Below are 25,481 nucleotides of genomic sequence, written 5' to 3'. Positions count from 1 at the left end.
GCATATTATTTCTTTATGTGCACCCACAGCATTTTCTTTATTTTCTTTCTGAATTCGCTTCAGCTTACTGTAACACAAATGATGGCATAATAAACATCCCCTGTAATGCACAAGTTTGTGCATTTCTTAAGAGTCTGTGAGACAATTTCTTTAGGCCTTATACCTAGAGGTGGTATTTCTGGGTCATAGGACATTACTGTATATTTATTTTCACCAAGTATTCTGTTTGTCTGGCTTTTGTTGTATATTATATGTTTGTCTTCCAGAAAACTTGCACCAATTTACTTTCCTACCAGTAAGTTAGGAGAGTGCATAATTGGTGGATTCTAACTCCAAAACTAATACGTCTTTCTTTGTTTCTAGCGGCCATGGCAATGACAGGCTCAACACCTTGCTCCTCCATGAGTAATCACACAAAGGAAAGGGTGACCATGACCAAAGTGACACTGGAGAATTTTTATAGCAACCTTATCGCTCAACATGAAGAACGAGAAATGAGGTAAAGGGCTGTGTTTGAGATAATTGTGTCATGGTTTTGGCATTTGTGTCTAGTATCATAAGACACATTCATAACATCGTTGAAAGGAGGTAAGAATAGCAGCAGCCATGTAATAGCCTATCCCATTACAAAGGAAGGACAGTGTCATTGATTTCCAAAGCCCTTGCTATTTACACACTTCTTTCTATTACTAGTCAGTAGCACAGGGGTCCCTGGCCAGCTCAGTTGGTAGAGCATGCAACTCTTGATCTTGGGGTTGTGAGTTTGAGCCCTACATTGGGTGCAGAAGTTACTTAAAATTAATTCTTAGGGGAAAAAACCCCACAAAATTCCACAGTAGTATAAAAAAATTAATTGGGCCAAATCCTTGGATTCATTGTTAAGGCAGAATGATGTAACAGAAAGAGCAGCCCTTACGGAATCAGACTTGGATTTAGAATCCTGCCTTTATCATTTAGGAGCTGTCTGCGTCTGGAATAAGTTCCTTAGTCTTTTTTTTTTTTTTTTTAAGACTTTTTATTTATTTATTTGACAGAGAGAGAGAGATCACAAGTAGGCAGAGAGGCAGGCAGAGAGAAAGGGGGAAGCAGGCTCCATGCTGAGCAGAGAGTCCAATGCGGGGCTGGATCCCAGAATCCTGAGATTATGACCTGAGCCGAAGGCAGAGGCTTAACCCACTAAGCCCCCCAGTTTCTTAGTCTTTCTGTGTATCAGTTTCCTATCTGGAAAATGGGAATAATACTTTCCTTGCAATATTGGCTCTGGGGATTATACATAACGAATGTGAGTCACCACCATAGTGTTTCTCACAGAGTGATCACTTAATCACTTGGCACCTGTTGTTATTGATCCAATGTACACTATTCATGTAGTAATTCGTAATTGAAATTTTATTCCCAACATTTTATTATGAAAATATTCAAATATGCAGAAAAACTGGATTAATATGCTGAATACCCTTTTATATATCATCTAGATTATATAATTGTCATTCATTATTGTATTATGTATTCATCTATCCGTCTCTCTATCCATTCATTAAACCATCCTAATTTTTTACTTGCTTCAAAGTATGTTGGTGGGGCACCTGAGTGGCTCAGTTGTTAAGCCTCTGCCTTTGGCTCAGGTCATGATTGCAGATTCTGGGATCAAGCCCCTCATTGGGCTCCCAGTTCAGTGGGAAGCCTGCTTCTCCCTTTCCTGCTCCTCTTGTTTGTATTCCCTCTCTCCCATCTCTCTCTGTCAAATAAATAAATAAAATCTTAAAATACACACATACATACAAAATATGTTGGAGGTGTCATTATGTTTTACTTCTGTAATATGTCTGTGCTCACTCGCTCGCTCTCTTTATATATATCTCTGTATCTCTCTCTCTCTCTCTCTATATATATATTTTTTTAAGAGAGTGTGAATTTTGCATATGGTGAAATGCACAGTCTTCCTCTAGTTGTGTTTTTTCCTTTTTTTTTTTCTTTTTTGTAAAGATTTTATTTATTTATTTGAGAGAGAGAGAGAAAGAGCACAGAAGGAGAGGGAGAAGCAGACTGCTGCTGAGCAGAGAGGCCGATGCGGGGCTCGATCCCAGGACCCTGAGATCATGACCTGAGCAAAAGCAGAGGCTTAACAACTGAGCCACCCAGGTGCCCCTCTTTTTTTTTTTTTTTTTAATTTATTTATTTGACAGAGAGAGATCACAAGTAGGCAGAGAGGCAGGCAGAGAGAATGGGAGGAAAGAGGGCTCCCCAGTGAGCAGAGAGCCCAATTCGGGGCTTGATCCCAGGACCCTGGGATCATGACCTGAGCTGAAGGCAGAGGCTTTATTTAACCCACTGAGCCACACCCAGGTGCCCCTTCTTCTTCTTCTTTTTTTTTTTTTTAAAGTAATTTCTACACATAGTGTGGGGTTCCATCTGAAATGCACAATCTGAAGGGTACCAGTCAATGAGTTTTGACAAATGTATATACCTGTAGAACTTAAACTCCTATCAAGACTTAGACCATTACCATCATTCCAGAAAGTCCTTTGCTTTCTGGAGACATTCCTCCAAACTCAGGCAACCACTGTTGGAATTTTGTTTCTATCATAGATTTTGTTGGAATTTTGTTTCTATCATAGATTACTCTTGCCTGTTCCATATAAATGAAGCATGTAAGCAGATTGATGTAGTAAGTACTCACTTGAGTAAGGCATCTTTCACTCAGCCTGATGTTTTCAAGGTTCACCCATGTTGCTATTGTGTCAATACTTTGTTCTTTTATATTGCTGGGTACCATTCTGTTTTCTAACTATACCTCTGTTTTTACATTCTTCTGTTGATAAACATCTGGGCTTTTTTGAGTTTTGGGCTCTTTTGAATGAGCTTCTATGAACATTTGTGTATAAATCTTTTTGTGAGCATTTGATTTCAATTCTTGGGTAAATAATATTTAGGAGTGGAATTACTGGACCATAAGTATACATAAGTGTATGTTTAGTTTTATAAGAAACTGCTAGACTTTTTTCCATAATATCATCAGCCTTGTGTGATACTTCCAATTGCTTTACATTTTTGCTAACAAAATGTCTGTGTCCCCCCCCCCCTTTTTTAAAGATTTTATTTATTTGAGAGAGAGAGAGTGAGAGAGCATGCATGAGAGAGAGAGCACACGCGCAGGCACGTGCTGAGGGGAAGGCGGGGGGAAGAATCTTGAGAAGTCTCTGTGCTGAGCTTGGAGACCAACACAGGGCTCAATCTAATAACTCTGAGGTCATGACCTTGAGCCAAAGTCAAGAGTAGAAGGCTTAACCTATGAATCATCCAGATGCCCCTCCTGTTCATTCTTTATAGTGTCTTCGGATAAGCAGAAATTTTAAATTCCGTTTTTAAATTAGAAATCTAATTTGGCAATTTTTTTTATAGTAAAACTTTTCTGCCCCCAAGTCATAAAGATATTCTTTTGTATCTTCTTCGGGAAGTTTTATAATTTAGTTTTTACATTTAGTTCTATGATCCATCTTGAATTAATAAGTGAGTGAGATGGGGGTTGAGCTTTATTTATTTATTTTTGTTATGAATATCCAGTTGTTTTAGTACCCTTTGCTGCAAAGATTTCCTTTCCCCATTAGATTCTTTGGCACCTTTGTCAAAAATCAAATATCATGTAAGGTGTGTGTATTTCTGGGTTTCTTTTTTTCTTCCTTTCTTTTTTCTTTCTTTAAAGATTTTTTTAGGTAATCTCCACATCCATTGTGGGGCTTGAACTTACTCCCCCTAGATCAAGAGTCACATGCTCTATTGACTGAACCAACTAGGGCCTGATTTCTGGGTTTTCTGTTCTCTTTTCACTGATCTTTTTGTCCCTATGGCAGTATCACACTTCATTACTCTAGTATCGTGGTAAGTTTTGAAGTCATCTAGTTAGTGTAAGTCTTAAATTTAATTGTTTTGGGTTTCCCCCTCAAGATTATTTTGGATATTCTAGGTTCTTTGTATTTTTATATAAATTTTAGAATCAGCTTGTCAATTTCTAGAGGAAAGCTTGATGGGATTATGATTATAATTGAATCTATAGACCAGTTTGGGGGAGAACTGACATCTTAACAGAATTGAATCTTTGATGCATGGACATGCTATATTTTTCCATTCTCTTAAGTCTTTAGTTTTTCTCATCAGTGTTTTGTAGTGTTTAGTGTGGGGATCTTACATGTTATTTTTTTCTTCTGTTGCTAGTATTTTGGGGTTTTTTTTGATGCTGCTTTAAGTGGACATTTAAAAATATTTTTCCAATTATTTGCTTCTAGTATATGGAAATAGAACTGAATTTTGTATACTGACCTTAAATCCTGTAGCTTGCTAATTTATTTATTTTACCAACTTCTTTTGTAGATTCCTTAGGATACTCTGTATAAACAATCACGTCATATTCAAATAGAGAGTTTTACTTCTTCTTTTCCAATCTATACACCTTTTCTCTTTTTTTCTTTCTTTCTTTCTTTTTTTTTCTTATTAACATATAATGTATTATTAGCCCCAGGGGCACAGGTCTGTGAATTGTCAGCTTTACACACTTCATAGCACTCACCATAGCACATACCCTCCCCAGTGTCCATAACCCAACACCCCACCCCTGGCAACCCTCAGTTTGTTTTGTGAGAGTAAGAGACACCTTTTCTTTCTTTTTCTTGCCTTATTGGTTTGGCTAGGATATCAGGTACAATGTTGAATCTAAGTGGTTGAGACTAGAGAGCTTCGTTTTCTTCCTGATTGAAGGGTGAAAGCACTCAATATTTCACTCTTTGTTGTGATGTTACCTGTAGGTTTTTCAGGGATGTCCTTTGTAGGTTGGGGAAGTTTTCTTATGTTCCTAGTTGGCTGAGAGTTTTTAACTAGAGTGGATGTTGAATTTTGTCAAATAATTTTTTTGCATCCCCTTTTGCATCATTGTTTATTTTATTAATATGATGAATTACAGGGGTGCCTGGGTGGTGCAGTCGTTTGGGTGTCTGCCTTCAGCTCAGGTCATGATCCCAGCATCGTGGGATTGAGCTCTGCATTGGGTTCCCTGCTCCACGGGAAGCCTGCTTCTCCCTCTCCCGCTTCCCCTGCTTGTATTCCCTCTCTCACAGTCTCTCTCTCTCTGACAAATCAATAAATAAAACCTTTAAAAAAATATGATGAATTACATGGACTGAGTTTTTGCATCTTAAACTAACCTTGCATTCCTGGGGTAAAACCATCTTGATCATAATGTATTATTCTTTTTAATGTTGCTAGATTTGATATGCTAATATTTTGATAAGGGCTTTTGCAGGCACATTTTTCAAGAGGATGTAACTCATGATTAGACTTTAAATATGCAGAGCTGTATGTGGAATAGCAAAATATTGTACAGCTAGCTGCTGCTTATTGAAATAGACAAGTGCCTGTAAGTGCCCTGTTTAGGAAGATGGGGAATTCAAAAATAAATTTGCACAGTGTATATGTAGGCATGCTAGTGGAGATAGATAGCTTTTTTTTTTTTTTTTAATTTCTTTTCAGCGTAACAGTGTCTATTGTTTTTTGTACCACACCCAGTGCTCCATGTAATGCGTGCCCTCCATAATACCCACCACCTGGCTACCTGGCTCCCCCAACCTCCCACCCCCTGCCCCTTCAAAACCCTCAGGTTGTTTTTCAGAGTCCATATTCTCTCATGGTTCATCTCCCCCTCCAATTTCCCTCAACTTCCTTTTCCTCTCCATCTCCCCATGTCCTCCGTGTTATTTGTTACACTCTGCAAATAAGTGAAACCATATGATAATTGACTCTCTCTGCTTGACTTATTTCACTCAGCGTGTTCTCTTCCAGTCCCATCCATGTTGATACAAAAGTTGCATATTCGTCCTTTCTGATGGAGGCATAATACTCCATAGTGTATATGGACCACATCTTCCTTATCCGTTCCTCCATTGAAGGGCGTCTTGGTTCTTTCCACAGTTTGGCGACTGTGGCCATTGCTGCTATAAACATTGGGGTACGGATGGCCCTTCTTTTCACTACGAGATAGCTCTTTTTAATACAACCACTCTATTGAAATCAGAGTTTCTGGTGTTGTAGTCACAAAACAAATACTCTGAGTTCTGATTAAGTTACTTCTTTTATTTATTTAAAGATTTATTTTTATTTTAGAGAGCACACAAACATGAGCAGGGAGAGGCCCAGAGAGAGGGAGCAAGAATCAGACTGTATTTAGCATGGAATCGGATGTAGAGCTTTATCTCAAGAACCTGATATAATGACCTGAATTGAGACCAAGGGCCAGATGCTGAACCAACTGAGTCAATCAGGCACCCCAATTTATTTGTTTATTTTAAAAAGCTTTTATTTATTTATTTGAGAGAGAAAGAATGAGCATGCGTGTGAGCTGTAGGGAAGAGAGATAATCTGAAGCCAACTCTGCGCTGAGCACAGAGCCTGATGTGGGCTTAGTCCCACGATTGTGAGATCATGACCTGAGCCGAAACCCAGAGTTGGATTCTCAACCAACTGAACCTTGTTTTATTTAATAATAGTTGGTTTTTAATCCTACTGGCTCTGCCTTATGGTTCATTATTAATATATTATCACATTCTCTAGGAACAATATGACATATGGTTTTGTTTATGTTATTAATAAGTGTTATATCATGGTGGTACTGGGTGGTTCAGTCTTTAAGTGTCTGCCTTTGGCTCAGGTCATGATTCCAGGGTCTTGGGGTCGAGCCTGGCTTGGGCTCCCAGCTCAGCGGGAAGCCTGCTTCTTCCTCTCCCACTCCCCCTGCTTGTGTGCCCTCTCTTTGTGTCAAATAAATAAGTAGAATAAAAAAAAAAGAAAAAGAATTGTTAGATGGGGCACCTGGATGGCTCAGCTGATTGTGTCTGACTCTTGATTTCAGCTCAGGTCTTAATCTTAGGGTTCTGAGTTTAAGCCCCGCATTGCCTACTTAAAGAAAGAAAAAGAAAGGAAGGAAGGAAGGAGAAGGGAAGGGAAGAGAAGAGAAGAGAGAAAAGAAAAGAGAAGGAAGGAAGGAAGGACGGAAGAAAAAGGAAAAAACCCAAGCCTATAAGAAATGGACTTTCAGGCTTTTTCATGTTATGGGTGGAAATGTCATAGAACCTTGATAAACAAGCAGAGTCTAAATAATATGAGACAATGATAAACATTTTATTATGAGTATATCACTAGTATGTGATGAGTGGTTTGAAATAAGTATTGGGCTAGTAAATTTTGAGATTAGGTTATATAAATTTTTAATATATATGCCTTGTCTGGATTCCTTTAAAATCTCTAATATTTATTCCACACATATGCACCTTTTGCATTGTTCCATTTATAGTAGAATACTAGGTTATATTTGAAACAAAGTACTTAATGACAGGGGAGATGAAGCCAAAGCTTAGAGGTAGAAGAAAGAAGAAAAATCATTTAGGAATGCTTTCCTGTATAGAAGTAGAATATGAGAACATTCAGTGAGTTTAGAAACATTATAGCAAGTTCTATTGATCTATTTATAAACAATTAAGCCCCCTAAGTCGGGTGTCTGTTTGATGGTCTCCTGGTAATGCTACTGGTAGACTATCAACTGAACCCACTCAGGAGTGCAAGTTTATCTTCTTCATTTAATCTTTGTTTTGCCTCTGATGGTAAGGTTATCTAGTTATAGCAATTCTTCTGTTCTCTCTCTTATGTGATGCTAGGTATCCAGTAAATATTGATGTTTGCCGAATTATTCATGCAAAAAATAATTTATAGCAATCTGAAATCAAAACTGAGAAAGCTGACATTTTTTTCTTATAAAATATTCTGTGTTGTTTCTGTTCTTCATGAATACTATTTCGGTGGATTAATTAAAGCCACAAAAATCCAATTTAATGGGAAATAATGGTATGCTTCCCTCCTCTCCAGCCCCCAAGTCAAATAAAAACTTTCCTACATTTTACCCACTGAGAACCAGCACTGTCTGCTACTCCTTTTCGGTATTTTTTTTTTTTTTTTAAGATTTTATTTCTTTGAGAGACAGCATGAGAGGGAGAAGGTCGGAGAGAGCAACAGACTCCCTGTAGAGCTGGGAGCCTGATGTGGGACTTGATCCCTGGACTCCAGGATCATGACCTGAGCCGAAGGCAGTTTCTTAATGAACTGAGCCATCCAGGTGCCCTCCTTTTAGGTATTTTTACCCAGGTTTTCTTGTGTCTGTGTTTGGTCTGATCTGATACTGAGTTGCAATATGTGATTATTATTAGTGAGCAAGTGTCAGTATTATTTAAGTCCCAGAGATGAGCAAGTCTTGACCTTTGAATGTTATTCACTGACTAGATACATCAGTCAAACCAAAGTAATTTGTTGGATTTTTTCTTTTTAAGAGAGCAGTAGGGAGGGGCAGAGGAAGAAGGACAAGCAGATTCAGCTCCAAGCGGGGAACTGACTCCAGCATGATCTCATGACCTTGAGATCAAAACCAGGAGTCAGACACTTACTCTACTGTACCACTCAGGAACCCCAATTTGTTGAGATTTAAAAAAAAATCTGTGTTAAATTCATTTTTAGGGTATTTCTTGAGAATTTTCTGTTTTGAGCATGAAAATGACAGTGATTATTTCTGTACTGTTTTCCCTCATTTTTAATTTTTCATCATCATTTCATTGATTTTCATCATCATTTCAAATGAGAAATATTGTCTGGTCAGCTCTTGTGGAATTCACTAGCCCTTTTCTTCTATCCCTGCAGCCTCTGAACCAAGCTGACCAAGCTGTGCTGTGAGGTGAATTTAATATTAGCAAAGGGGGCTAATTACACACATAGTCATGAATGTGTCTGCACATTATTACACACTGTGATCCCTCCTCCCATCCGCCATTTGGCGACATACATTTTATAAAGTTGCTGTGTACAAAGCACTATTCTTCGTGGAGAAGGAGGATTCAGATATGAACCTTGCCTTCCAAAAATCTTAACTGTCTTCTGTGAGAAGTGAGCTCACATGCAAATTAATAGAGCTCATGGAAAGTAATGAGGTGAGGTCGGGTGTGGCCTCTAAGCGTGAAAGTGGCCAGTCTCTCTCCCAGAATTCTTCTGGGGAACATTGGAGTTGTGTGGAAGAATGGCTTCGTCAAAGGATCTTTGATCAGAGACCAACCAATGGAGGGGCCTGCCCTCCTTTTCCTTATGAACACTTTTAAACACACACACAGAAAGACTAATAAAGTGAACTCCCATAGTCAGCCCTCGGATTCAGTAATTATCAAGATTTTGTTAAATTTGTTCTATTTTATTTTTTCTTCCTGTTGTGTTTTAAAGCAAATTTCAAACATCTGTCATTTCAGTCCTTCGTACTTAAGTGTACATCTCTAAAAATATGGCCATTTCCTTGTATAATTACAATGCCACCATGAATCTAACAAAGTTAACAGTAATTTCTTGGTGTCATCTCACAGAGGTTGTCACTTGTAAGCCTCATTTCAGGCTATCCTTGCCATTTTGGGTGTCTTTAAGGTCTTCATTGGCTTAGACCCAATGAATCATTACTATGGATAATTCTGCATGATAGGCTTTTTCTGGATACTTTTTCTAATGGAAGAATCTGATTGTGTTCAAGGAGTTGATTCTGATAACTTTACTCTCAGGTAGGTTCAGAAAGCAATTTAATAATTTACACTTGCAGTCAAGCTACTTTTTAGTTTGAATTGAGATTTAAAATAGAGTTAGAAGCAGCCATCTCTAGAACACACATTGTATGATAGCACATTGGACTTCTAGCTCAATCTGGTGTGATCATTCAAAAGAATACAGTCAGAAAGTATGATGATGTTTGATATTCGAGGCATAAAAAGAGCTAACCATGGTTGAGTTATTGATGTTATCTTTGATTCTTTTTACTCTTCTCTACTTCAACTAATTAGCATATATTCCTGAAAATGCCAACAGTAAGTACAGCCTTACCCCTCCAATATACTTGCAAACAAAGATGCATATCACAAAATATTCTGGAAACCCAGAGAAGTAGGCAGGCTGGAAGCCACGGAAGTGCTCCCCCCATCCCCCCAACAGGGTCAGAGTAGATCTTTTCACTTCCTGAGAGCTTAGACTCAACTTGATATGTATCATCTGATACTGTAGACTTGTAATATGATTTCTAACATGCTTTTAATTTTAACTAATTGCTGTTATTGCAATAATTATTTATTGACCCAAATAAAACCCATTATCTTCTTGTGGTCCTTTCTCTGTGTTTCCCTTTCTCATTTAGCAGCATCATTATCCTCCCACACAAGAAAGTCTAAGATTTTTCCTTTGACGCCTCCTGCCATTTAGTCATCTTTATAGTCCCTCTGTTCACTGCATTCTAGGTTTCCAGCCCTTGTTCCAGATCTGGACTCCGTATCTGAATCATTATGAGAGCTTTTAGTTTGCTTCAGTCTTTGTCAGTTACTTTCCCTGCCAGTCTTTCAGCTCCTTACTGCTGGCTGTCATTTTAAAATAGAAACCTCTTCACATCACTCCTTTACACACAAACCCTTGGAGCTCTTAGTTGTTTCCACACTAAGAGCCAGGCCTTTCAGTGTGACATTTGAAGTGCTGCATGCCTCCCTGCATTAGACTTCAAGGTATTGCTTCATGTACTCCCTACTTTCTTTCCTTTTTTTTTTTTTAAAGATTTATTATTTATTTTAGAAAGAGAGATAAGGAAGAGAGACAGGGTACACAGTGGGGAGAGGGAGAGCAAGTCTTAAGCAGACTGTGTGCCTAGTGCAGAGCCTGACTTGGGGTTGATCCCATGACCCTGAGATCACAACACCAGCCAAATATCCAGAGGCGGTCCCTCAACTGACTGCAGCACTCAGGAGCCCTATATTCCTACTGTCATTCTTCCCTGTCCTGCCCACATTGCCTGTTACCTGAAACGCTGATAAGGAAGGGATAGAGACCCCAGCCAGCATGCTTTCACTTACTATGCTGAAAAAAATGCATGTTGTATAGAATTAGTTCTGAGGAAGTTTTTCTTATTTCTTTTAGTTCTATCAAATCAATATGAGACTGTAGATAAAAAAATATTCTTGGATACAGTTTTTAAGGTTTAATACTCCAGGAATTTAGAGTCTTAAGTTTTTTTTTTTTTTTTTAATTTTTATTTATTGGGCAGAGATTACAAGTAGGCAGAGAGGCGGCCGGGGCGGGGTAGTTGGGGTAAGCAGGCTCCCCGCCGAGCAGAGAGCCTGATGAGGGGCTTGATCCTGGGACTCTGGGATCACAGTCCGAGCCAAAGGCAGAAGCTTTAACCCACTGAGCCACCCAGGTGCCCCTAGAGTCTTTTAAGTTTTAATAGTGGTGACAGTCACCTGTTTTGATCATTCCTGCCTCTCCCCTTGAATCTCTGAATTCTGCCTTTACTGTTGTTTATTGCTCTTTGCTTATGGCAGGGAGGAGCAGGAAGATATAAAAATAAAGGAAGTGAAGTTCAGTCAGGGAGAGAGAGAGACACCCTGATAGAAGAGGTTATCAAACACCAGCTGTTTGTGGTTTGTTTAAGGGGGAAATACTTGAGAAAAGAGAGAGAACTTTTCATTTTGAAATAGGATTCTTTCTTGCATTAACATATGGTCTTTTTCAAAATGCAGAACTAACAAAGGGTGGGAATCTTTTCACTTATGTTAGTAACTGTAGTTTTTTAAAAAAAGATTTATTTTTGAGAGAGCACATGTGTGCATAAGTGGTGGGGAGGGGGAGAGAGAGAATCCTCAAGTAGTCTCCACGCTGAGCGCAGAGCCCAATGTGGGGCTCCATCTCACAGCCCTGAGATCATGACCTGGGCTGAAACCAAGAGGCAGTAACCCAACTGACTGTGCCACCCAGGTACCCTTTAATTTGTTGTTTTAATGAGCACTTGAGATTTATCTGTTTTTACCATTAAAAAAATATTGTGTTTATATGGACTTTTCAGAAAGGTATTCAATTGTTATTTCAAATATCTTTATTTTTAGACAAAAGAAGTTAGAGAAAGTGATGGAAGAAGAAGGCCTAAAAGATGAAGAGGTAATTCATATTGGGAAATTTTTCCTTGAACCCAGCTTGGCAAATCTTGTTCAGCAAGTTGTTAGCCTTGGTACATAGGGTGCTTGGCTTAGAGGAATTTATGAGGGCTGATGTATTTCTGGATTTAGGTACTCATGCAAAGGGAGAAATTCATTACTAAGTATCAGGGAGAGGAAGATTTATCTAGACACAGTTGTAATAAATTAACTAGATTTAGAATTCCAAGAAAAGAAAGAGATGAGATCACATTAAAATTAAAAAACAACAACAACAGATTATAGCATACTTATGGAAATCACAGAAAAGTCTCGATAGGAGTGGAGCAAATTTCTGAAATCATTATCCAGGCAAAATATCTCTTCAGATGAGTCCTCCCAGTGTCTACTGACGTGGTAGGAGAAAATACAGTTAAGAAACTATTCAAGGAACTGAAAGTGGAAATGCCTTCAAAAATAGGAATGAATCATAGAATTCAGGAAAATGGTGAAAAATACTGAAAACTTGTAGGAAATATAGAGCATAAAATGAACTCCAATGTATAAAAAAAAACTAAACCCAGAGGGAAATTAGAGAAAACCCTATACCCTTTTATTTTATAGAAGTTTAAAGAAAAATACTGATTGTTTATTCTTCCTTCTTTAGAAAAGTTAGGATAGTTGATTGCCAAACTAGGTTGGTCAGAGTCCTCAGAGGAGGCACTTGTCTGTTCGGTATGGTTTGGTTATTGTGTCCAAAGGCTGGCGAGGAGAGATGTGACTTCTTAAGGGTTCAGAAGGTTCTACTTAGTCCGCTTGGTCCTGCTTTCCCATTTGAAATTAAGACTGCTATGAAGTTGCAGTTTTAGCTCCTCCCCTTCTCTCTCCCTTTAAACATTAGAAGCGTTTGAGGAGGTCAGCGCATGCACGGAAGGAAACAGAGTTTCTTCGTTTGAAGAGAACAAGACTTGGATTGGAAGATTTTGAGTCCTTAAAAGTAATAGGCAGAGGAGCATTCGGTGAGGTAAAAAACCACAGCTATTTATCAGATATAAAAATACCACACAACTCTGAAGCTGCTGACATCCCGTGAGTTCTTGATTGTTGATAGATCTGCAATATGGGGTAGGTGGGTCAGGCATGCCAGCCCCACCTCGTAACTGCTCCATCTGTCCTTTATTTCCCCCTCCACTGTCCCAGGTCTCTGATTGTTCTTCTGTTTTGCCAGAGATGGTGTTGATGCTCTAAGTATTGATCTAGAGGGAGAGTTGAAAGGTAGAAGAAATCAATACTTATTATCTACTGAGTGCTTCTCCCTTACAATCATGACAATAACTCATTTTATGGATGATGAAATTAAGACTCAGGGGGGATATATAATGTTCCATTGTCACACAACCAGTGAGCAGCAGTACCAGAAGTTGGGCCCAGGAGTTCCTGATTTTTTTTTTTTTTTTTTTCTTTTTAGTTTTTAATTACTTGGTGCTCATCACAACAAGTGTGCTCCTTAATCACCATCACCTATCCCCCCCACCCGCCTCTCCTACGGTAACCATCAGATTGTTCTCTGTAGTTAAGAGTCTGTTTCTTGGTTTGCCTCTTTCTCTTTTTTCCCCCTTTGCCCATTTGCTTTGTTTCTTAAAGGAGTTCCTGAACTTAAAGCTCTCGCTTTTCCTAGGATCATATTGCCTCTCCAGGAGCAAACTAACAGCATATCTCCACCCTTCTTCCCCTCAGATTGCTATTGCTCTAATGATGGCCCTAGGAAACAGAATTTATAAGAATGGGTTATACAGGTAGTGGTAGAGAGTTAAAAGCATTTGCCACTTTATCCCACCTGGTCCTGTAGACGCATCCTGCTTAGTCACAAGGGCAGTCTGTTGGGGAGGGTTTGAATGAGCCCGTGCAAGGTCATCTTCATTAAAGGAAAACACCCAAAGTGAACGGCTTACTGATGCAATAGTTTCATTAACTTTGTATAAAAGGAGCAGCATATTATTAAAAAGCCATACCTAGGGGAAATGTGAGCAACGAACTTAGAGGCACAAGTGAAAGATTAAATTGATCCCTCAGTGTTCAGAATCCCTGTTGGCTTGTGGGGAGAGGGAAAGGTACAGTACCACATCTAAAAGGGCTTTCTGTTCAGGGAGGAAGGGACATGGGACTCAGTCAGGAAAAACTGAAGAAAGTGCAGGGAGAAGAAAGCTTACTTATTGGGGAAGGGGGTGTGGTGCGGGGGGGGGGGGTGGTATGCAGGGACTTGCCAAGAGGTTTGTCTTTGGATTTGTAGGCCATTAGTTTTCTTTTCATCATAAAATTACCTGTTCTTTCTCAAAACATTGGAAGATAAAAAAGAGAAAGGAAAACTGCAAAAACCCCATTTCCCTAATTATACATTTTAGGGTTTTTTCCCTTCTAGACATTTTTCCTATGCATGAGCTTTTGCTATTGTATTAAACATTGTTGTCATCACTTCCTTAGGGTTCTGAGCTGATTGGATGACATGTACCTTGGGTGTAATGAGTCCTTAAGTTTGAAAGTGAGGGTTTTAAATTAGATTGATGTGTTCAGCTAGGGAGCCAAAGCTGTTCAGATGTGGAGATGTTTGAGAATGTTTCCAGGGCTGACTTCATGGTATATAATAAATATATCCATTTTGGAACATTAAAAGGCACTTTTTTCTGCTTTGTTATTGCTGGTTGCTTATATTAATATTGTAATACTTTTTTTGGTTTAAATTATTTCTTGTAGTACATGAAAGCACTAGCTTGACATTGTGAACTTTTGACTCGGCATTTCTTTTATAACTTTTAGGTGCGGCTTGTTCAGAAGAAAGATACAGGGCATGTATATGCAATGAAAATACTACGTAAAGCAGATATGCTTGAAAAAGAGCAGGTAAACCACAATTGTAGCAGTGATTTTAGTCAACTTATAAAATTTTTTGTCATCTAAAACTGTTCTTTTTGTTTATTCAAAATGTATTTTCTTATTACAGTTTTCTTTAGCACTGTCATGTGTGAATATACATATATTACTTTTCTTTCCCAACAAAGAAGCAGTTACATATATCTTAAAAGGACAAGTACTGCCTTATGTTGTGTGGTCTTTTAAAAGTTGAAAACCTATTAGAAGCATCTGTTGTTTGTGTCTCCCAATTGATTACAAACTGTGCTTGTCAGGAGGAGCCTGTTTTTGAGGTCACACTTGCTGTGGTAGCATGTTCCTACTGAATGCTAAGAGAAATTGTATATATATACTTTGGAACTGAGACTTGGGAACCAGAATTTGGAATTTGGAATCTAAAATGTGTCTTACTATGCTTCATTCTGTACCCTCAAACCAAAGTTGGGTCTTCTGAGTAGCTCGTTACTACCCAAGAGAGACCAGTCTTCTTTTTGAATGAATTTGAAAAAAATCTAATGCAAACGGCAGAGCAGTGCAAATTCTCTTTTAAGGATTAAGAGCACTTTCTAAAACCTAAACCTACTTTGAGTAGAGATATATAAGATGAGAAGTACCTTATGCAAAATAAAATTTTTAATATTGGATAATATATTAAAAACAAGAATGCTGTATTTCTGTAAATCTAATTTCATTGAGCAGTTTGCTTAAGAACAGATTGTAGTGGGTGATGCCTGCATATGTCCTGTAAAGGATCAGATGCTCCAGGAGGGCAAAGAGAGACCCTGTGGCAAGGAGAGCTCTGGGTGTAGAGTGCAAGAGCAGGAATGGAGAGCAGCTCTGCAGCCAGTCCCTTCTGCCTCTTGAGACATGATCGTTGAGGCTTCTCTGCCTTTTAAGTTTCAGTCCCCGTTTGGCGTTTTTATTTTCTCTTCAATTTTCATACACTACCCATAAACTTAGAGTCGCAGGAATTTTGGTTGAGAGTATCATATACCCTGGCAGTGAACCTTCAGACATCTTAGCTTATGCTAATGGTGGCACCATTCAGAACGCTCAACAGCCCTGTTTATGTGTTATCTAAAATTAGTGTGTGGAATGGGTATAGGCAGTGAAAGAGTTTCAGTTAGTCTTGAAAAATGAAATGTAAAACTATATTGATTAGTCACTGTATTTTGTATTTCGTAAGTAAAGTTTATTTTTACAAGACCTGTTTCCTATAGTTTTTTAAAACAAAGGCTTTTAAAACATTTCTTCATCAAACAATTAGTGTTCAGAATCACATTGTAAAAAGAAGTGTGCATGAGGACTTTTCCTTATTGATCCTTCATAGCGTGTGCCTGTTGCCCAACAGGGTCACAGAGGACAATCCCAAGCATAGGGTGTAAAAATAGTTTTTTGAATATTGTACTTTCTTCAAAATCATTTTCTAAAGTTCTCCTACATGAGAGTAGAGTGGCTTTCTCTGAGAATGGGATTTTAAACAATGCATTAACTGAATTGTTAGCTCACCATGCTGCTGGACTCTGTGGGTTTGATCTCAGGGTGGTCCAGTTAAAGTCTCTGGCCCCACACGCTGCCTGGATCAGCCATTCTGAAGCATAGTTTGTGTCGGGTGTGACAGGAAGTAGACCAGTGCAGATCCATCACTTTTGAGTGGGCCTGACAAAGTTTAGATTCAGAGCCTCATTTTTTGTAGGTAGAGGTGCCTACCTTTGTTGTTTGCTTTTACTAAACTGAAAAGGAATTAAAGCTACTCACTGAGAGTTCAGGTTGTTATCCTGATCCATAGGGTGGAAATTTTTAAGGATAATAAATTTTAGAGGATAAGAGACCAGCATTTAGCTATTTTTTTTTTTCATGTTTCTCTTACATTGCAAAGGAAAACCCCAGTTGTGATGCCAGTATCATATTAGGATGGGACAAAATACACACTTTCATCTTTGCTTTTCTAGCACTTAGGGGAGCAGCTAGCATTTAGCTCCCTACCCCATTATATATTTACAGAATAGGGAAAGGGAGGCTCTGATGTGAGTTGTACCTCTGGTTCTTCCCTCCCTGACTCTGTATTTACCTGACTCCACTCTACTCTTGGGGTTCCTAGCTGCTGTTTCAGCCCAGGAAGGAAGGGCAAGGTATGCACAGGTGACCTAGAGCTTTCCCCTTGGCAAACAGAGAATGTGGCAGTCACCATTCTGTCCTCCAGGGTGACTGATGAGTGGTAGTAGTAGTCCCTCCCCTTTTCTTTGGCTCCCTGCGACAAGTAAAGTAAAGGCCTTCTCTGCAGCCAGGAGAGCAGAGGCAGGGGGAGTTTGACTTGTATGGTCTTCATGTCCGCTAATGCCCAGGGCTTGGCCTCAGCTGCAGTCAAGCAGGTGGCATTGTTGTTTCCCCAAACTTTGCTTCTGTATGAAAGCTGAGGAAAAACATCTACCCTTACTCAGTTTCTTCCTGATTTCCTAACACTGTTCCTTACCACCCTTTTCTTCGTTTTTCCACCCTCATACCCTAAGTAAAGATGTACGAAGTGGAAATTTTCTGCAACATTGAAACTATTTAAAAAGTTCCTAAACAATTTTAGTAGAGCCTTGGAACCGAAATCTGTAAACTCAAGTGCCCTGAGGCCTGCAGAAAGAATAAGGCAGCTTATGTGTAAGATGGGAGAGGGCTGGGAGCTGCGTCCAACTGGAAGAGCAAGTGCCTGACTTTGTTAAAGAGATTCCGATAAAACAAGCAAGCAAATAGAACATCGTAGCAAATAAAACAACAACCAGGGGCGGAGTTTGCTACAGAAGGGCAAGTTTGTGAGCTTTAGTACATCTTTACCTCCAAACATAGAGGACAACTCAAGCCCCGCAGCATATGTTAAGAGCAAAACCTCTTCTCAAGGATTGGACTGGGTCTTAATAAACATAGACATGGATGAACCCAGCTTTGCATCTTATGACACTTATGTAAGGAGGGGTTGGGATTTGATAACATGCAGCAGTGTTTTGATTACTATTACATATTTGAAATAGATAAGGTAAATTTGATAATAAAATATTATTATAATGAAGTAATTCTGCCAGTTTTCCCAAATTTTTGGCAACTTGGTCTCCTTAGCTAGATAGTTTATAAGAGCAGAAAACTGGAAATACCAGAAATTTGAATCCGTAACTTCTCTTAGATGTTCTTATATTCAACTTAGTAAGAACTGAGCCCTTACTCTGTGTGCAGCAGTGAACCAAATGGTGTGGAGTAGTGTTCTAGAACTGTCAACCAGGGCGCTGTCCTTGCAGATAACCTTGCAGATCCAAGGCAAGACTTGTTTAGAGAGTCTCATCTCGGGGACTTCTTTTTGTCTTAAAAGGTTATTGGGACAAAAAGCTGTGCCAAAGAATGGTAGTTTTAACTAATCAGAAGTTCAATTTCTAGCACTGCGAAAGTTGCCGTTTGCATTACAGCCATTCATTGTGTTATTTTTTTAAGCCTTTCATCTCTCAGGTGTTCATGAATGAATACCTTCAAGTCAAATGTTTTCCGTTTTGAGTTCTTAAGTTTGCCTGAGCACAAATTAGATCTTTTACGTCATCACAATTTAATACTCAAACAGTATTTAAATTGTTTAAACAAATATACAGTCGAATAAAGCAGAGCAAGGCTTGTTATTAATCAAATGCGTATACCTCCAGGTTGGCCACATTCGTGCGGAGCGTGACATTCTAGTGGAGGCAGACAGTTTGTGGGTTGTGAAAATGTTCTATAGTTTTCAGGATAAGCTAAACCTCTACCTAATCATGGAGTTCCTGCCTGGAGGTAATTACTTGACGATGAAAGGTCATTTTTCCTTTTTGTTCTGTAATTTCTTTCACTCTCACGTCAATTAACCCTCCTTTCTACTTTTAACCGTGCTCACAAAGTTGCTTTCTGTATCTTTTTTAGGTCTGTAAAGGAGGTCAGTAACCTGTCTTGTGCTGGGGTGCCTTTCTACAATTCTTAGTGCCATAAAAGTAACCTTCTCATTCATTCTCATGATTTCAGATGGACATTTCTTTCTTTTCTTTTTCTTTTTCAATATATAGGAATAAAATAGGGACTCTGCCTGCTCTCCTGTCAGTGGGAATCATGTATAATCAATTACTCAGGTGACCGAATTGAAGCTATTACATTCTTTGCTTCAACTTTTTTGTTTCTTTTTCTGTAACTTTTATATAATAAGGAGTGACTTTCTCATTACCTATATTAGTAGCCAGAAACAGTTTCTCATTTCTGAGAATTCAAGTTTTACATAACTCAGCATGTGTATCTCCTAAGACTGCTCCAAAGTGAACCCATAACAGAACATACCATCTGTTCTGGGGAACACAGTCTGTTTGCAAGTGAGCAGATGAGCTGTGAGCAAACCCTGGTGGGAGAAAAAAAAAGAAAACTTTTTCTCTTTTTGGTTCTATAACAAAGCAAATACAACTGTGGCATAATATTTTTATCCTGTGATAACCTTTCTTTAGATCTAGGGTCTTCAATTTTTAATGAACAGTTAAAATGCAAGTTAGGAAAGAGTCTCCTCATTAGGAGAAACTTTTGAACATTTAGATGCCAGTTCTTAAATAAGAATAAGAATCGGCTCAGTCCCCAGCCCCTCGACACTTGTCTCCTCGAGCCTTACATGCTCCATCTTCCATAGCTCCTCATGTCTCCTGGACCCCGCCCTTTGCACTCGGTGGAGCTGGCCTGCAGAGCCATAGACCATCTGCCTTGAGCTCTCTGATCATCTGGGCAGACTCGCACAGGTGAGGCCACCGGCTATTCTCCTGGGCCACAGCGCTAACGCCACACAGCTACCCTAGAGCTGGCCTGAGTACACCACCCCCATGTCTCTGGTGTGCCTCCAGATTGAATATGTAGCTGCCAGGAGTGATTAGAGAATCCTGTTTTTTAAGTCTTGGTTCAAAAAAAGAGAGCGTTTTAATAAATGGTTTGAGTTTTGCCTGAGTGTTAAAATATCCCCTTTTTTCCAGGAATATAAAAAAATTCCCCCAAAGTTATAAATGAAATAAAAAAAAAAAACAGCATGATGCTCTATTAAAATCAGAGGTTTCTTTCTCTTTTCTTGTTTTCTGACCATAAGTGGCTTTATATGGAATCTAAACTGAATCTTTCCTGTTTCTCTTAGCTTTAAACTTCTTATACATATTTTCTTTGCTTTGCTTTTGTCTGACCATTGAGTTAAGATCAGAATCTTTTCTTTCGCCATTTTATGTTGCTGGTATTAAGCAGAAATAGTTAAATTTTGACTTTGCTGAAAACTAGGGAGTTTACCTTTTAACTGCTGGAATACTGATAATTGTGTCATAAAAGTTGCATAAAGCATATTGGTATATATTTAACTACCTTTAATAAAACACTGGAGAAAATACTCCACTGATCTTGGGAAGTGTTCACTCTGTACTTGGGGAGGCAGCCATTACATATCCCAGGAGATAGCATTTTCAGTTTCTTTTTAGCTTTTGTTGACTTACGCTCTGCTACCTAAATCCCATCTTTTTATTTGTTTATGTTCAAGTGTTTTGTAGGTAGAGACTGGAGAACTTGTTTTCTGCCTCCTCATATATTTACATTTTGTTTAGCATTTTGGCCTCTGTCTACAACAGGGGCAGTATAACCTATGTGGAAATGCCATTCGGTTGTAGGGATAGAGAAGTTCGCAGGCAAAGTGAAAAATAAAGCAGTTTTCCTCTCAAGTTAAAAAAATTACTCTAAGCAAATTGTGCGTGTGTGTGTGTGTGTAAAAGAGAGAGAGAAAGAAATATCCTTTTTCTCCCCTAAGTGCAGTGGAAATCACTGCTCAGTGGTAATCATTGCTCAGTGGTCAGCATCAGATTAGGTTAAAAGCATTTTGCTCTCTGTGGCTGTGTATTTTACCTTTAAGTGTTAGAGACTACTTCCCATTTCCACCCGTAATGGCAGTGTGGGGTCAGTTTCTGGAACACAGAAGAGGCCTGTTTAAGCACTGCCTTATGTAGGCAGATAGGGAAGACCTTCTGAAAACTGGCACTTACTCATGTATTGTTGTGTGCGTGTGTTTGTGTGTGTGTGTGTGTATGGTGGCTTGTGTCTTCTTGTTTCCAGGGGACATGATGACCCTATTAATGAAGAAAGATACCCTGACAGAAGAGGAGACTCAGTTTTATATAGCAGAAACAGTATTAGCCATAGACTCCATTCACCAACTTGGATTCATCCACAGAGACATCAAGCCAGACAACCTTCTCCTGGACAGCAAGGTATTGTGCTAGGAGAGTAGCATGCTCGATGTGTTTCCTCATCTGAGCAGTCTCTGCTTTCACACGTGTACCACTTGTAATCGTATTAAGGGAGCCAGGAATTGCTTTGTGTATTCTTCTCTGTCTCTCTCTCTCTTTTTTTTTAACAGGTAAGTTTGCTGTTACTTCCCTTCTCTGAAAGGTATATGACTCTATCTATAATTTGATTGAACATTCTTCTGAATAATAAAGGACCTTTTTGAAAATGATTAAGAGGAAAATTGATTGAGAAGCTTATTTTATAATAAAGCCAAAGATAGTCATCTTTTCCTAGCATATAATTAACTCTACTAATGCATCACCTATTGGGAACCCCTCTGTTGGGCAACCTTATTAGGAGGAACCCAGCCAAGAAACAGGAAGTAAGGCAAACAAAAACAACAATAGCAGGCCTCTCAAAGTTCAGGTTCCAGATCATTTGCCCTCTGCTTAAAGAAGAGTCATGCTCACCCTCTGTACTGGTCTTATTGTATTTTTCTTTAGACATGGAAATGAGTTCACTTGCTTGGTTCTTAAACTCACAGCAAATAAGAAGAGAGTCCCTGTGCTGCTAGATTGCTGGCTGCTCCTTGGCAAGTCTCCCCACTGTCCAGACCTCATGTACCTGTAAAGTGAATATATTGATCCAGAGAAGCTCCAGAGTCCCTTCCAGCTCTAAAATTTTAGGATGTTTTGTTCTGTTACACAGAATTGTTGTCTGGGCTGAACTCTTCTTTTACATAGAACAGTGAATTTAATTCTTAGGGTATTTTTCTTTATTGCCATTTTTTAAAAAGTTATATTTATTTAAGTAATCTCTACACCCACTGTGGGGTTTGAACTCACAACCCCGAGATCTAGAGTCACATGCTCCACTGACTGAGCCAGCTCAGTGCTGCCTTTTGATAATTTGCTCGTGATCTTTGAGAAACCTGAGCTTTTGGTATATTTTCTTTAAAAAAATTTTATCTTTCTATTTTGAGGTGGCAGGAGATTTACCAAATAATTTCTGGTTAGTAGCTTTTTTCTTCATAAGAATAATGTGTATACATAGTAGAAAATTTGAACAGTATAAAGAGTTATAAAGAAGAAAAATACCTATAACCTCATCATTTGAAGATAGCTACTATTTTGGTACAGTATCTTCAGTACCTCTTCTCTTTGTGTTTATAATTTATATACAGTTAATATCCCAAAAGTAGCTTGGTATTCTGCTTTTAAAATGTTAATGTATATAAAGTTAATTTTCTATGTCATTGTGTTCAGATATACTTTTAATAGAGCAATGGCCCTACTTTATGTGGTTGGGTTCAGATGCCCTGGTCCTGTACTCTGGGTATCTTAGTGCAGGCTTAGTATGAACCCCATAGTCTATGTGGAGGTCCAGCAAACATCTTGAAGGCAAAGAACTTGGGGCCTCAGTGTGGCTGAGGAGAAGTCAGGAGCCCTTTTAGGTGCACATTCTCTGTCTACAAGATGCTTGCCCAGACTTGTAGAAAAATGTTCTCACAAGGGAGCTTATTTAGGTGTTCAGCTATGCAGATTCTAGAAGTGAAATTAGATGTTTTGAGTTCCTGCTGCATACTTAGGATAGCTACAGAATTCCCTGAGAATGTAGGCTTCAATAGCATTTGCTTCAGGTAATGATTTTTAAGACACATTCCTTTCTTAGAGGTGTCCAGGTGAAGTCTGGTTTTGAGAACTAGAATTAAACTCTTTTCCTTGACTTGTACAACAAGTTACTTGCAGATATGAAAAAAATGATGCCAGGTTAGCAAGCTCAAAGCTGTCTTCATTTGGCTGTTTACTTTGTTGTGCATGCACCTATGTATATACACACACACCCCGCCAAACATAATGGAATTTCTGTAAAACGAAACAATATAAAACCTCACCCATCTGAGCAGTGCTTCTGTAGACTCCTTCTCTATCCTGAGAAGTTTATATGTTAAGGCCTAAGGATGTCCTGAAGGAATGTGGTATGGAAAGACCACAGATGTTGAAGTTACCAGGACTTAAACCTTGGCCACACCACTTCTAATTATGTGATGTTGAACAATGTAGATCCCCGAGCATGAGGATTTCCTTCTGTATTTTTGGCTTTATTTCCTTACTACTTGAAATTTTATCACTCCGAGAACACTTGCCTCTTCCTCAGGATTGCTTATGTGCCAGGCACTAGGTTAGGAGCCTTATATGCATTAATTCTCTTCGTTCCTGCCAGGAAGAGACCATTATTTCCATTTTCCAGATGAGATCAAGGGGTTGGAGAGGGTAGGTAATCCTGGTTTGGAGAAAAGGGACTTGAATTGATTTCTGGCTTTGGTTCTGCCATTTCACCAGCAAGCCATTTAATGAGTCTGAGTCATTGAAGTGTGGCTTAAGAGTTATAAATGAGATGACACATTTAAAACATGAGGCTTGGCTCAGAGGAGGTGTAAGTGTTCCTTGAAGAGACTGATAAAGCCAGACACTTAAGATTAAAATATAGTAGAGCAACATTTGTCAGGAACGATGCAATAACATTGATTCTCTGTCTTTGGAATTATTTATTTCTTGGGCTGTATCATAAACAATTTAAGAGGCAAAGTTACATGAACAAAAATTTGTTCATTTACTCATTATTTCACAATCATTTATTGAGACTATCCTCTGTACCTTGCATGGTTAGGGTTGGGAACACAGACTCTATCACAGGGGTCCTTATAATCCACATTATAGGAGAGGGAAGAATTTGAAATGGAATAAGATCCAGAATTGGGATGATGGTTAGGTAAAAAATGATGTGCTAAGTCATTTGAAATTTTTTTTTTTAAGATTTTATTTATTTATTTGAGAGAAGACAGTGAGAGAGAGCATGAGAGGCCAGAAGGTCAGAGGGAGAAGCAGACTCCCCATGGAGCTGGGAGCCCGATGCGGGACTCGATCCTGGGACTCTGGGACCGTGACCTGAGCCGAAGGCAGTTGCTTAACCAACTGAGCCACCCAGGCGCCCTCATTTGAAATTTTTTAAAAGATTTTATTTGAGAGGGAGGAAGAGAGAGAGAGCACGTGAGTGCAAGAGCAGGGGGAGGGAGAAGCAGATGCCTGGCTGAGCAGGGACATGGGGCTGGATCCCAGGATGCTGGGATCATGACCTGAGCTGAAGGCACCCCCTCAGTCATTTGAATATTATGTAGACATTAAAAATGGTGATTTTGAAAACCATGTTGAAACACAGGGCTGAGTGAATGAGTTTAAGAAGTAATAAGAGGGGGCACCTAGGTGGTTCAATTGGTTAAGAGTCTGACTCTTGATATCAGCTCAGGTCTTGAGTGCAAGCTCCACATTGAGCTCCACGCTGAGTATGGAGCCTACTTTAAAAAAAAGGTGGGGGGAGTCTGGGTGGCTCAGTCAGTTAAGCGTCTCCCTTTGGCTCAGGTCATGATCCTACGGTCCTGGGTCGAGGTCCATATGGGGCTCTCTGCTCACTGAGGAGTCTGATTCTCCCTTCCCTCTGCCTCCTGCTCCCCTTGCTTGCGCTCTGTCAAATGAATAAATAAAATCTTAAAAAAAAAGTCGTGGAAGTATCTTTAAATACCACGGAGGGTTCTAACTGTTGGGAAGTTTATATTTGGATAAAAAGATAATATGTAAAAATTGAAATACTTGTATTAGTAGTAATTAGTATAATAGGATTTTTAAAATTTGATTTTTTATTTATTTTTCCCCATAAACAAATTAAAAAAAGAGAGCATACTCTGGATCTGTAATGGATACTGGAAGGGGCCTGAGAGTAATAATATAATGTCTATTCCCCATTTCTGGATGTTCATCCATTACCTTGTTTCTTCTTCCCTATAGGGCCATGTGAAGCTTTCTGACTTTGGCCTTTGCACAGGACTGAAAAAAGCACACAGGACAGAATTTTATAGGAATCTGAACCACAGCCTCCCCAGTGATTTCAGTAAGTGTAAACAGTGGTGTCAGCCTTTTTATCCCTTACCTGGGCCTGGAAGAGCTGTTCTCTTGGTAACCAAAATATGCAGGGTGGATTAGGAGATTTTCACAGCATGAGTCTAGAGAATAAAAGTATCCTCCCACGTGTGCCTGTGATTTTTATTGTATGATGAGGCAAGATGAGTGCTACCAGATATATTGAGGCAGATATTGAAAAGAGCAGTCTTAGGAACTCTGCTGAGAAGGTTACTGGAAATGAATATAGGGCAGGCAAGCGGAAGTAGAGGAACAAGTCCTGGGACCAACTCCAGATTAGATTTATCTTACGTGCTTCTTTCTGTCATGGCAG

At 39.1% G+C, this 25,481-nt stretch overlaps 1 protein-coding gene across 4 annotated transcripts in view; it reads left to right on the top strand.

Moving 5' to 3' along the window:
• Nucleotides 1-25,481, top strand: part of STK38 (serine/threonine kinase 38) — a 40,603-nt gene that overhangs the window by 4,458 nt on the left and 10,664 nt on the right. For 3 of the 4 annotated variants that reach the window (XR_006604118.1, XM_004740049.3, XM_045071140.1), the window contains exons 2-8: nt 364-499; nt 11,979-12,030; nt 12,907-13,029; nt 14,820-14,903; nt 18,584-18,707; nt 21,021-21,175; nt 25,037-25,139. Coding sequence is in view for 3 of the 4 variants with exons in the window: in XM_004740049.3 (XP_004740106.1) it covers nt 369-499; nt 11,979-12,030; nt 12,907-13,029; nt 14,820-14,903; nt 18,584-18,707; nt 21,021-21,175; nt 25,037-25,139 (772 nt within the window). In the remaining variant the exon portion in view is untranslated. Of the gene's footprint in view, nt 1-363; nt 500-11,978; nt 12,031-12,906; nt 13,030-13,535; nt 13,554-14,819; nt 14,904-18,583; nt 18,708-21,020; nt 21,176-25,036; nt 25,140-25,481 lie in introns of those variants that run through there. The other variant, XM_045071141.1, reaches the window with a different exon arrangement.

This window comes from Mustela putorius, unplaced genomic scaffold (genome assembly GCF_011764305.1).
Source record: "Mustela putorius furo isolate JIRA1106 unplaced genomic scaffold, ASM1176430v1.1 tig00003983_pilon_pilon_pilon, whole genome shotgun sequence".
Lineage (NCBI taxonomy): Eukaryota > Metazoa > Chordata > Mammalia > Carnivora > Mustelidae > Mustela > Mustela putorius.
The sequence above is the reverse complement of the archived record's forward strand: the minus strand, read 5'-3'. Positions and strand labels throughout refer to the sequence as shown.